At 42.3% G+C, this 12,714-nt stretch overlaps 1 protein-coding gene across 2 annotated transcripts; it reads left to right on the top strand.

The window, feature by feature from the left end:
* The first annotated feature begins 325 nt into the window (after positions 1 to 325).
* Positions 326 to 12,105, top strand: LOC122782217 (monocarboxylate transporter 9-like). 2 transcript variants are annotated; one of them, XM_044046484.1, is made up of 6 exons: positions 326 to 525; positions 1,670 to 1,914; positions 5,021 to 5,164; positions 7,379 to 7,474; positions 8,297 to 9,172; positions 10,062 to 12,105. In XM_044046484.1, exons 2-6 carry the CDS (start codon positions 1,716 to 1,718, stop codon positions 10,244 to 10,246), a joined length of 1,500 nt encoding a protein of 499 aa, XP_043902419.1. In that variant the 5' UTR covers positions 326 to 525; positions 1,670 to 1,715; the 3' UTR covers positions 10,247 to 12,105. The 2 variants fall into 2 exon arrangements, with proteins under 2 accessions (XP_043902419.1, XP_043902418.1); XM_044046483.1 differs by lacking the exon at positions 326 to 525 and adding an exon at positions 751 to 1,023.
* The last annotated feature ends 609 nt before the right edge of the window (positions 12,106 to 12,714 follow it).

Here is a 12,714-nt window from a genome sequence, read left to right on the forward strand (position 1 = left end):
TTGACACCTCTGACACATAGCACGTTTCAATAACAAGGCATTTCAAAGCATAAAAGCATTCAAAAAGGATAAAAGCATTGAATTAAAAGTTGCAGTTACAGCTGAGGTGCAGCAGTGATGGTCATAGTAGTTTTATTTTTATTTAAACACAGTGGTAAAGAGGCTACAGATTTAAAGGTTTGACTTGTTTTGCCAGATCTGCAGAAGAAAGAAGAAGAAGAATAGAGGCAGTGAGTGCGCCCTGCTGGTGTGATGTGGTTGTAGTGGTGGAGGTGGTGTCATCCATCAACCGGTTCAGACTGGACTGATGTAATATTAAGACTGTTCCTGGAGAGAGAGCGGTGCCTGTCTCTTCAGTCACCCAGCACCTTCACACTGTGTTAGAGGAGTGAACAAAGCTTCAGTGCCTTCAGTTATTACACTTTTATATACTTTGTTATTTTCTAACAACTTTTTTTTATTCTTAGATGTTTTTTGGAGTAAAGAGCCTGATTTGTGTTGTACAACCCGGACAACCACCACCAGGTAAAACACCTTTGTCTTGACACATGTGCACTCTCCTTGTTGTTATTATTGTGTGTACTTTTTAAATTAAGTGAGGTTAAAATGATGTATAAACCAGTAAGAGTGAGAGTAGCTGAGCCGCATCTCTGATTTACGCGTGTGCGCTCCAGGCGCGCAAAAGAGGAAGCGGCGCGCTCAGCTGCAGCCGCCGCCGCTGCTGCTGCTGCTGTCGGACCAGCAGGAACAGCTTTGAACCGGTTTAGTGCCAGATATAAAGGGCCGGCTGACTGACGCACAAAGCGCATTGTTGACGAAAGAGAACGCTGTCTCTCCTGTCACACACACACGATTCAGAGCAGCATCCGTGGACGATGCTCTCTCCTTCATTTCATTTGTGTTGATCCCACGCACGACACGGGATTTTCACGGGAGAATCCTCCTTCATGGAAAGTTGGTGTAGAGCTCGCAGCTGTGCGCGCGCCTGCTGCTGCTGCTGTTGCTGCTGCTGTTGATGCTGAGGTGAGTCTGTGTCCGTGCCGCATGTGATTTCTCTACAACAAAAACAACACGCGCCTGTTTGTGCTCAAGCAACAAGATGGAAAGAGAAGCTGCCGCCATTGATGGTGATGATGACGGTGAATTTAAATGTCATTTTCATAGGGAATTTCTTCAAAAAAAAAGACAGGCGATGAAAGGATACGGTCGTTAGTTGGGAATGCTGACTCAGCAAGAACCATAGGCATGATTAAGGGGGGGGGAGGTTCCTCTTTTCTGTGAAGTTTCTTTTTGGCTACAAATTGTCCATGAAAGAGGAATGAAAAACAGAACAAGGAGCAGGCAACACACACACACACACACACACAGACAGTATAGTGATACACTACATTACATGACTCTAGGATGGAGACGTGGGGGAGGGGGTGGTGTTGTTGGTGGTGGTGGTGGATTTTCCCCTCTAAGGTGTGGTTATAGAGAAAGGAATAAAATTGGCAGCAGCAGCAGTAGCATGTGTTAAAGTTGCAGTCAGTGAGTTCAGGAGCTCACACAGGTGACCCGCATGTTTGAATCAGGATAGTTGTTGCAGCGGCTCTGCGTAAGAACACGTGCAGGAAATGACTCTTCCTGTGCTCCCGAACGCTCACTTTTCATTTGTTTTATTCTCCAGGATCCCCTGCTCTGTCCATCCAAGCCACAGCTGTAAACTCCACATCATGGCTCCATCTACTAAAGTCGTGGACGGAGGCTGGGGATGGGCGATTGTCGTGGCCTCCTTCATGGCGCAGCTCCTGGCCTACGGGTCACCACAGTCGGTGGGCGTCCTCTACCCGGAGTGGCTGCATGCCTTCCAGGAGGGCAAGGGCATGACGGCCTGGGTGGGCTCCCTCGTGGCTGGTGTGGGACTAATAGCCAGTGAGTAACACACACACACACTGTTTTCAGTATATGCTGAGCAGTGAATTGATGCTTTGGCATCAGTGTTGTTACAATCTCTGCTGACATGAGGGGGCCAGATATTATATTTGTATATTAAAAGCGCCGAGCAATAAATCACCCAGCTTTATACATGTTTACTCTCTCCTTGCCACTGATAACACAGCAGATACAATTCAGTTCAAAGTCAAATCACTACAGTGACTGTATCACCGTCATCGGTGATTAAACCCCATCATGTGTGGATGTACAGTATTTGCTATAGCTACAGGTGTTTTAAGAGTTCCTCTCACTGTCGTGTTTTTTACTGCGTCCACAAGAAAGGTACTAATGCTGTCATAAAGATGGACACTCTGCAGCTCCGTGTGCACAATGAGCTGCTCTTATTGATTTTTCTGGGAGAGCACAGCAAGTGCAAGTCATCCATCCGTGTTGTTATTTAACATAAGTACAAATACTCAAGTTGAAAATTCACATATCTGTACTTGACTTTGTTATTTAAATTTCTGGCAACTTTTACTTTTACTCCACTACATTTCCTTTGTTACTCATTGCTACCAAATAAAATCTGAAGAAGAGTTGGTAATGTACAGTAAATGTCCTAAACTTTAACTTTAATTTTATAAAAAGTGACTTCAACTTCTACCAAAGTCATTTTCTGCTAAGATACATGTACTTTTACTCAAGTATCCCATACTATTTTTATTTAAACCTTTCACAACCACACAAATAAAACATACGTCATTCAACAACAACAGTGGCCTGTTATGATTATAACCTTTAATCCAATCCAGAGAGAAGGGAAGACAAACTGTAAAGGTGCATATATGCAGTATTTATATCCTGAACCTTATCGTAAATGGAAAGTGAAAAGGGTATAAGGTCTAATAAGTCAAATAAAACATGACTCAGTAAGCATTTCAAAGCCATGCTCAGTGTCTGTATTGAAGGGTCACAGGGTCGGTGATCGTTATCATCATTTGTTTATGTTTTCTCTATTAAACCTCTAAAACAACAAGTGTTTATTGGATTCTGCTTCACAGTGATGCTGTAATGTTTCACATACATAGTTTAAAAGAAACTTTGAAACAGCCAGGACTCATTTTCAGAAAAATGTTGATTGTTGTGTGGGGTTCACATCACAAAAAACACAAAGCGTCTTTGGGAAAAATACCTGAGAGGATCAGTCACTTAATCAGGAAGCTGAAGCTCATGCAGCTACGCTACTTCCTGATGTCACCAAACCAGGTCTTTTGTTATTGTTTTGATTCAGACAGAGAGAGAGACTCTTTATGGCTTTTTTTAAAAGGGTGAAGTGAAAACCATGACTTGACACATATCTCCTTGGGGCTTTAACGCGTCCTGGACACGTGCATTAGCTGTCAAGACAGCTGCAGTGCTCCTGTTCTGCCCTGCCGTTGGGCAGGGTGGAGACAGTAAACGATACTGTATATCATAAGACGAGTTCAACAACCTCAGGATATGTGTTCAGTAATCAACAAGGAAACGCTGCACCACATGGCTCAGTATGTAATGTACATCACGTAAGTGTGGTGGGAAAAAAAGGGACTAAATATACAAGTTACAACCTCAGGCAGTGGTTGAGCAAGTTGATTTTATTCTGAAAGCAGTAGCTCTTAAATCCTAAGTGTTACATGCCTGTTTAAGGCCGAACCGCAAACAATCTCTTAAAAACAACGGTATGTTGACAACAATGACAAAGACTGGGACAGTGAATTGGTGAATTGAAGTGTTTGGTAAATAAAATGTGAGAAAATGTTTTTTCACGAAGCAAATATCACTTCTTTTTGTAAGTATCTTAACAATTGTCGGATTATAAACGTTAGATACAATTATGTTGTCGGATGACGACGGGGAAAACCTTGGGAAAAGGTTTCACACGGACAGCGACTCCAAGCCTGTGACTACTTCTGGTCCATTGAGCTGTCTCTCCAAAGCTCACTAGCCAATCAGCTTTCTAAGGCCCGCCCATGGTCAGAATCGCACAGAGAACAAGAGTATTCGCAAACGGTGGAATACAATATTTTTGAATGATTAAGTCAATATTTTATTTGCCTCTTAAAAAGTGTTGACACTAATCTAATTCTATATACGTGTCAATGTTCTCAAATGTCTCGTTTTGTCTGCAAGCCAGAAAATCAGACAAAAAACTTGGCGATTCATTTAGTAATCAATTAATAATCAATTGGTCAAGTGATTGTTTCAGCCCTAGACAGATAAACACTTCTTGCCCCTGCCCCCCTCTGCGCTGCTGCTGTATACACACAAGTGCTCCCTCGGTCAGTCAGAGCTTATAGGTTTTCTTCTTCAGAGCCTGTTTTCACATGAAAGACGGACGCAGCAAACTTGTTTATGTTGCATCATTTCTTTTCACAAACTCCATCACAATAATTACATCACTCACAAAACTCACCAAGTTACATACTGCAGCTTTAGGTAGAGCTGATGGTTTGTGTAAAAGTGTCGCAGTGAAACCAGATCAGCGCTCCTCACGTCATCGTCTCCATTGATGTGGCAGCGCCGCTCACAGCCTCCCGCTTTGACCCTAATGAGATGTGGCAGTGTCGCGACCCCAGACCCTGCAGTGCTCTGTGAGGAAGGCTGTGATTCATCTGAGAAAACACACACACACACACTGTTCTGCGTAACGTAGGGATTTCTGTTGTCATTCAGCCTCTGTCTGGACTCTGTAATGCTTTGTGTGTGTGTGTGCGCGTGTGCGTGTGTGCGTGCAGCGGCTGCACGGGGACTCAAACTGCTGAACAAACGTGGTTTTTCAAACAGCAGGTTTCAGTGCTTTATTTATTTATTTATTTATGTGTTTATTTTATTGTGGACAGGACAGTAAGCGTGTAAGTGGAACGAGAGGAGGACACACAGGAAATGTGTGTGGGCAGGCAAACAGTACATGTAAACACTGCTTTTCTGAGGAACACAGACTGTGTGAACGTATTTTAAACTCCTTTGTTCCTTGGATTTTTTTATACTCCATGCTCTCACGCAGTCTCTTCTCCTTCCTAACTGTCCTCGTGTTATTTCTCCTGTTTTCTTTCCTCTCACTCAGGTCCCATCTGCAGTGCCTGTGTGGACAACTTCGGTGCCCGTCCCGTGACCATCTTCAGCGGCGTGATGGTGGCCGGTGGCCTCATGCTCAGTGCCTTTGCTCCGAATGTGCAGTTTCTCATTTTTTCCTACGGGATTGTGGTCGGTAAGAAATGATTATTATATAATACTTCTTACTACACTGTACAGTAACTTCACTTCAAAGCTAACGCTGAAGAAATCCACAACAGTTACACGGGAGGTCTCGTCACTCATTTGGTCATGGGAGTGAACTAAGCCTCTTATCCCGCCCAGCAACATATGAAAATGTCACCACACGTCGTATAATCATAAAAACTAATCGGGGGCAAATGCCAGGTTTACCTATGATATAACATTAAAAGGAAAAACGATCATACCCATTCTGTGCCAACTTGAATGATTTGTTACATAACGACACTGATACATTGTCGCACAGTTGAGCTTTGCACAGCAGAAAACCTCTGTGCCCTCACCAGTATCTGTTTAATCACAATCGTAAAGATAAAATGGTAGGAAGACACACGGGTAAGACCATAGATGGAATCACCGTTGTGTCCCATTAAGTCGAGGTAGACTGATTTTATTATTTTAACCAATCAGCCGTGACCATTTCACTAATTTTTGATCTAAGAAACTTGATAAATGCACAGACACAAAATCAGATTGGAGAGACCGAGCATTAGAATAGAATCTAATCCAATCCAACTTTATTTGTAAATCACTTTTAAGACAAAACCACCGTGAACCAAAAAGTGAACCGTACGTAAAAGACACAATAAATAAAAGGCACAGAATCTCACGTGAGGCAATAAGATGGATCCAAAGCCACTCAAATGAATTAAAAGACATAAAAATGTGGATAAGAGTAACAGCCAAACAATAAAAACGGATAAAATAAACAAAAATTAAAGGCAGATTATCAGCACACAAACACCGTGTTTCAAACATAAACAACACTCTCCAGTCATTAAACAGGGGCAGGTGAGAGTGCGAGTGTCTGTGTAAATATGATATAAATACTATGATAAGGTTCACGTTGTTGTTTAATAGTAATTGAAATGATTGTGTGTATTTATACCTGTTGTATTTTGTCAAAAGGAGGGAGAAAATCACATGTCAACCACCTGATGTGTCCACATTTCTAAGGATAGAAAAACCAGTGATGGTGATAAAATACTGAATAAAACAGATTATTTGTGCTGTAAATCAAGTACTTTATGTCACTGTTGCAGAAAACAGACATAAGTGACATTAAGGCTAATAGGAGAGATTTAAGTTAAAGCAAAAAGAAAAATACTGGATCAGATGTCAGACATTTTCTTTTTTAAATCCCTTATGATCTGAAAAATGGTTGATGTTTACATAGCTGTATAAATGTATCATCACAAGTGTTAGCAGCAGCCCAGTTCTTCGAAAGACATAAAAGACATTATTGGACACTCAAAGTTGTTACCAAAGGAAATGTTACCAAACCCAAAAAAGTTATCTATCACGGCTTCATCTCACTTGGAACCTCGTACTAGCAGGTACTATCGTGCTAGAACTGAATAATGTAAAGGCGTCGTATGTCATAGCCCAGTGTGACTCTTTATTGACAGTCTTGACAGGTTCATGGGCCCGAAACCACCTGTTATGATGCTTTAAATGACACTTCAAACCAGACACATTTAATCCCAGTGAACCCTTCAACGTCGACACGGCATTTTGGCAGAGGCGGCACTGGAGACTGGAGGCCATGTGTATTTGAAGACAGTCGTTTATTTATTTTTAGACGTGGCCTTAGACTGTGGCCGTGCATGCACGTGAGGCTTGTTTACAGCTCCTCGTTTCCATCTTAAATGTTTTGCTGAATGTCTGGGAAGCCTTGTAACCCTCTGAACTTTTTAGCAGATTTAAGCACATTGTAAATTCATTATTATAACAAGATCCGTCACACTGCATTGCACATGCAGATAATTACAGTATAAATCATTTTATATGTTTAAAAGTTGCAGGGAGACAGGAATCAGTCCCAGCTCACATCATGCCAGAGGGAGGGGGACACTCTAGACAAGTCACGGGTCTGTCACACATGGGCTGACACATGGAAACAAACAACTACTCACTCACATTCTGAGCCCATTCAGCACTTTGATGTGCTTTATAAATAAATCTTGACATTCAGAGTAAACTAGGGAGCAAGCAGAAACCCCTCATCTCACAATCCAAAGCCACATCCTTCTGTCTGTGTCTGTGAAATGTAACTCTCATATTTAGACAGGAAAATTCTTCCACCCGGGTTAATGACAATTTCGTCTGTCCGTCCTTGTCCCCGTCCTCGTCCTCTCTCCTACCACAGGCCTGGGCTGCGGTCTGGTCTACGCTGCCACGTTGACAATCACCTGTCAGTATTTTGACAAGAGACGTGGCCTCGCCCTCGGCATCGTCACCACAGGTACTGCTCCACCTTCTCTGCTCTGAATCACAGCGGTTTGGAAGGTAGAGTAGGAACTTGGAATTAGTGACTAGACCGTCCCAAACTGTACCGAACCGAACCATACCATGAGCAACTAAGAAACCTGGGAGCTGCAGAGACAACTCATGTTCCTGCAGTTTCACTGACTTAATTAAGGTCATACTTTCCATGTGTGCGTAGATGTCCGAAGAAGATGGTAACCATGGAAATGTGAGGACGATCACCACCAGTGCCCACACACACACACACAGCTCTCAAAGAATACAAAGAAATACAAATGAGGTTAATTTCCTGGTAGGAGTTCAAATAAGAAAAAAAATCGAAACAAGGAAAGTGGATCATCAGTGTGGCTCCAGTTTATTTTGCATACATCCTCAGGAGCGCCCTCTGCATGATGGAGGTTATTTCAGAGTCAACAAACCTCCTTCTTTGGCTCAAGTATTAAAAGACTCACTGACAAAAGTGGCGATGTCTTAGAGCGACTCACGTCACAATAGATGGGCGTCACAGTGACGTCATTCTCCATCGTGCATGGGTTTGATTTGCTCCTCCACTGATTAAACGTTTATTAGTCTGAGTCAGTCCATTATGAATCTGAAGTGGGATTTAACATCCTTCACTGCTGACCCCTAGTGATTTAACTAATGGTCATGGTGCACTGCTGTTATCGCTTCATGATACTATTGTTTTTCTACAAATAAAAATGAATGCTCTCCTTTGAAAAGTACGTTATATAATAGATTTGTACTGATTTTCCTGTCACGTGTCTGGGACGATAAAAACTCCTCTGTCTTTCTCCAGGCACAAGTATCGGAGCGTTTCTTTACGCCACCGTTCAGAACGAGCTGATCGTGCTGTACGGCCTGGACGGCTGCCTGCTGATCATCGGTGCTATAGCTCTCAACCTCATGGCCTGTGGAGGATTCATGCGGCCCCTCTACATGCCGAGGTACTACCTCAAGCAGAAGGCCGCCCTGGAGCGAAATACGGAGGAGCAGCTCTTTGAGAAGCCCCCGGCGAGCGACCTGAACGTCACAGCGGGTTCCACCGCAGCCAGTCCAGAGACGACCGTGGCGGTGAAGGAGCTGCTCATCACCTTGGACGCCAAGGACTTGTCCAGTCAGATGGAGAAGAAAGGCAGCTTCCTCACCAGGCTGGCCATCATGAAGGTCATCAAGAAGAAGCAGCAGGCTTATTCCAGGTACATGCAGTCCACGTCGGAGATCCTGCAGGACCAAGCCATGGTGGCGTACTGCTTCGCCGTGTTCTTGTTCAGCCTGGGGGCATTCCCGCCTGTGCTCTTCATAGAGGATGTGGCGCAGAGTGAGGGACTCATTGAAGAAGTTAGTATCTTTCCTCTGGTGTCGATAGGGGCCATCGCCACCGGTGTGGGCAAACTCGTGCTCGGTATTCTGGTGGACATCCGGTGGATCAACAGCATCTATCTGTACACGTTCACCATGTTTGGAGGTGGAGTGGTTCTGCTCCTCCTCCCCGTCACTAAGACGTACGTCGGGCTGCAGATCCTCTCTGCTCTTCATGGTTTCTTCTCTGGAAACTGGTCTCTCACCTCCTACATCACCACTAACATAGTGGGCCTGGACAGACTCACCCAAGCCCATGGCATCCTCATGTTCTTCGGAGGACTTGGGATCATGCTTGGACCCCCGGTTGTAGGTAAGAGTGCGTGTTCCCCAAAGTGTGGGAAGATACCCACTAGTGGACCTTAAAGGTATAGCAGGTGGGCCTGAGACAGGGAAATATAAATTCTTCAATTTGCCAAATTATTATCTTACCAAAGAAAAATCTATACTTTTAAAAATAAAAAAATCGAATATTTTTTGTTAATTTTGTTATTTACTGAAACAAAATGTAAAAGTAAGATGAACATAAACAATAGTGAGCAATACTGTGCCATGTTTTTTAAAGTAAGCTTTGGATTGTGCTAACTGGAGTAAATGAAGCAGAAATGAACGTCGTCAACAGATTATTGCATTCCTAGAGCAGAAGCTGTCAAAACCCATTTTAAACCCGTATTATAAATGTTTTTGACCAGGGGTAATGGAGGTAATAATAATACTACATTTTAGTTGTAAACGCCTTTAAAACACTCAATGCCACTTTACATCTTATATAAGATAAGAAAAAATAAAACAAGAGAAATTCAACACAGTAAATGGAGTTGAGATTTGAAGGCAGACAGTGACGTTGCAAATGTGACCAAAAACAATTATCAATTATTAAGAATAAGGATTAGTTATGACAATTTATTCTAGACATTTTTGCTAATGTGCACTTCTTTGTGGCCTCAGACGTCTGAAGTTTGTGAATATAAAACATACTACAGTTTACTTTGTGCAGAGATAAACCTTGTTGCCAGGTCATGTCTTCAAGAGATGTTTCAAAAAATCCAAATGTGAAATCAAGCAGAGGCAGAGAACACAAGAGAGGCGCGTGATTAACTATATTGGAATGTAAAATGTCGTCATTGTCAGAAATCTCTGCTGCTGGAGCTCACAGTGTCTGTGTCTCCCCCCACCCCCCCCCACCCCCCGTCTCTGCTCAGGCTGGTTCTTTGACTGGATGCAGTCGTACGACCTGGCGTTCTACTTCAGCGGGAGCTGCGTGCTGCTCGGAGCGGTCGTCCTCCTCGTGCTCACTCTTCCCTGCTGGAACAGGAAGAACTCTGACAACGACAGGCCGGACGTCCTCTACACCAGCAACTGTGACAAAGTTGCCTCCGTCGCCTGAAGTGATCTTTTCACAAGCACTCTCAATCTCTCGCCCAACTGCCCGCCAATTCTACACTTCCTTCTTTTTTCACGATACTAAGAGTTCTGTTGCCGGGTTTTTGATAAACCAAATTAGTTGCAGAGGTTTAAAAAAACAAAACAAAATGCAGGCTTTCCCCTCTGTACTCTGTGCCTGCATTTCTCAGGTTCGAACCACATATCCTGCAGAATCTTTACAACCACAAGAGCAGGGCTGGTTTGGTTCTTTTTACACTTAAGACACTTAAGCCACAGATTTTGTCCTTCACACATTTGGGGGGGATGACATCCACACCGCTTTATTTTTATTTAAAAACTGATGCCTGTCCCCCCACCCGATCTGATAAACAACATCCTGCAATGATTCAGGTACAGCGGACACTCGCGTGCGGGTGTTTGCTTCTAAAGTCTGAAAGTGTTCATGGAGCTTCTCATTCACAGCTGATGGCAGAGTTGTGGCTGATAAGAACCCATCGTGGAGCCAATGTCGACATCGTCTCGCTAAAACGCAGCAACGTGAACGAGTTTTCAAACTAAAACAGCGTGTGTGGATATCCAGAGCAGAAATTGGAGTCAAATTGGATGTAGCAATAGTAAGACGCGTTTACTGCAGCGGGAGAATCCAGAGTTTCTCCTGCTGCGTTGTCAGACGAGATCACTCGGGACAGTAGAGAGCTGGTGTGGAGGAATCTTCAGAGACTTCAAATATTTGGCTCTTCAGTCTGACAGCGGCTCTACTGTTGCGCACACCGCCACAGAGGCGGTTTGTGTTCATGTGCGCGATGAGTCACCGCGATGTTGTTGATTTACAGGCGTGTAATCAAGAACATCCACAAAGGTTTCAAAAATCCTGACTCTGACGCCTGTGTTTGATTCTTTTTTACGAGGCAGACTCCGAACAATACCGTCCAACTCCCAGAGTCGTACTCCCGTTGTTCACGTCGTTGTAGGAAAATAGAACAACGCCGTGCACAGTTTGCAACACTGGGAGGAAGAGGAATATCTAAATATAAAAGTGGTAGTTTGACCGGTTGAATTGGTTGAAGCCACTCTAATGCAAATGCACAAACATCTCCCAGGACTCTCCCTGGAAGAGAAAAAAAACAACACAGGGACTGAATTCAATCAACCTTTTTATTTTAGGTTTAGATTTTAATACCACGTGTATCTTAACTGTGCCACTATGTATATTTACCAAAGCGTCAGTGATCGTAATGGATGTCTGTCAACATGTTAATGCCTGTTGGAACAATACGAAAGCCTTTCTTGACATTTTACACTAAATTCCCTTTTTTTTTATATGCTTTATTTTATTTAATGCTAATTCAAAAACGTGTGAAAACATGTTAAAGGTTGTCTTTATTGTATTTGTAACCTCGAGAGCATGACGCTTTCTCTGCGTAGCATGGACTCATCGCCATGACCCCGTGACCTCTGCTGGCATCCATGTTGAGCGTGTGTAAGTATTCTTTTTGTGTATGTCGTGTCGGTGCATACACATTCGATATGTGCACATGTGCGGGTGTGTGTGTGTGTGTTGTTTTAAATACTTTTTGTATTAGCATTAAAGTCCGACGTGCTGGTGATTTTTATATGCACTAAACCTGCCGTGGCGCTGTTCTTATTTGACGTCGTAGGGTTAAAGTTGTTAAAATGATGACTGTGTTGCGACACGACTTTTAGAATCACTTGAACGTTTTTACGCAGACGACTGCAGACGTCTGTCTTTTTGATAGTTCCAGACCTGTTTCTTTGTCTGTTGAGGGTTTCTAGAGGCCGTGTATAGTTTTCACACGTTAGCTATATTCTTTTTTTCTTTTTTTTTTTTTAACCCCAGTGTAATAATATTTAGGTATGTACTGTATTTCTGATTTGTTTCCTTTAAAAAGTGCCAATAAAATGTATTTGGATCAAAAATTTTGAGTATAATTTTAAAACCCACACATGTCCCAGTTTAAACTTCAGAGCGGTTTTGAAAATACAACAAAGGTAAAAGATAAAGAAAAAAGAGTAAAAAATGGTTTAAATGGATAAATAAATAACATTACAACTCAAGAACAGTTTTGAAACACAGTTTATTAAAAGGCCTGTAAAAGATTGATGATAAAATCCCATGATTCTGTTAGTTTTATTACCTTTTTTTTCTCTACTAATGGTTTTGAATGTGTTTTTTTTATTTTTTATTTTTATTTTTAATCTTGACCCAAATGTTTTATACTGTCTATCAATACAATAACTAAAACTGTATGTTTACATTTATAGAATAGACTTTAGAAATCTACAATGAAAAAGTAAAAATATGCAAAACTTTCACAAACACAGAAACACCTTTAATATCCTCTTAAATTTTTATTATAGGGAAATGAACTGTTCTCTATGACAGAAGCTCTTATAAGCTCATGTTTTTCTTTATGAATAATGTCACGGTAAATTGATAATAAGAGATTT

The sequence above is a fragment of the Solea senegalensis genome, linkage group LG15, assembly GCF_019176455.1.
Source record: "Solea senegalensis isolate Sse05_10M linkage group LG15, IFAPA_SoseM_1, whole genome shotgun sequence".
Taxonomy (NCBI): domain Eukaryota; kingdom Metazoa; phylum Chordata; class Actinopteri; order Pleuronectiformes; family Soleidae; genus Solea; species Solea senegalensis.

Bases quoted from the DNA above. Each gene is read 5' to 3' on its own strand.
- LOC122782217 (XM_044046483.1), top strand. The intron at 1,915-5,020 runs GTGAGTAACACA...CCTCTCACTCAG, and splicing joins TGGTGTGGGACTAATAGCCA to GTCCCATCTGCAGTGCCTGT. The intron at 5,165-7,378 runs GTAAGAAATGAT...CTCCTACCACAG, and splicing joins TTCCTACGGGATTGTGGTCG to GCCTGGGCTGCGGTCTGGTC.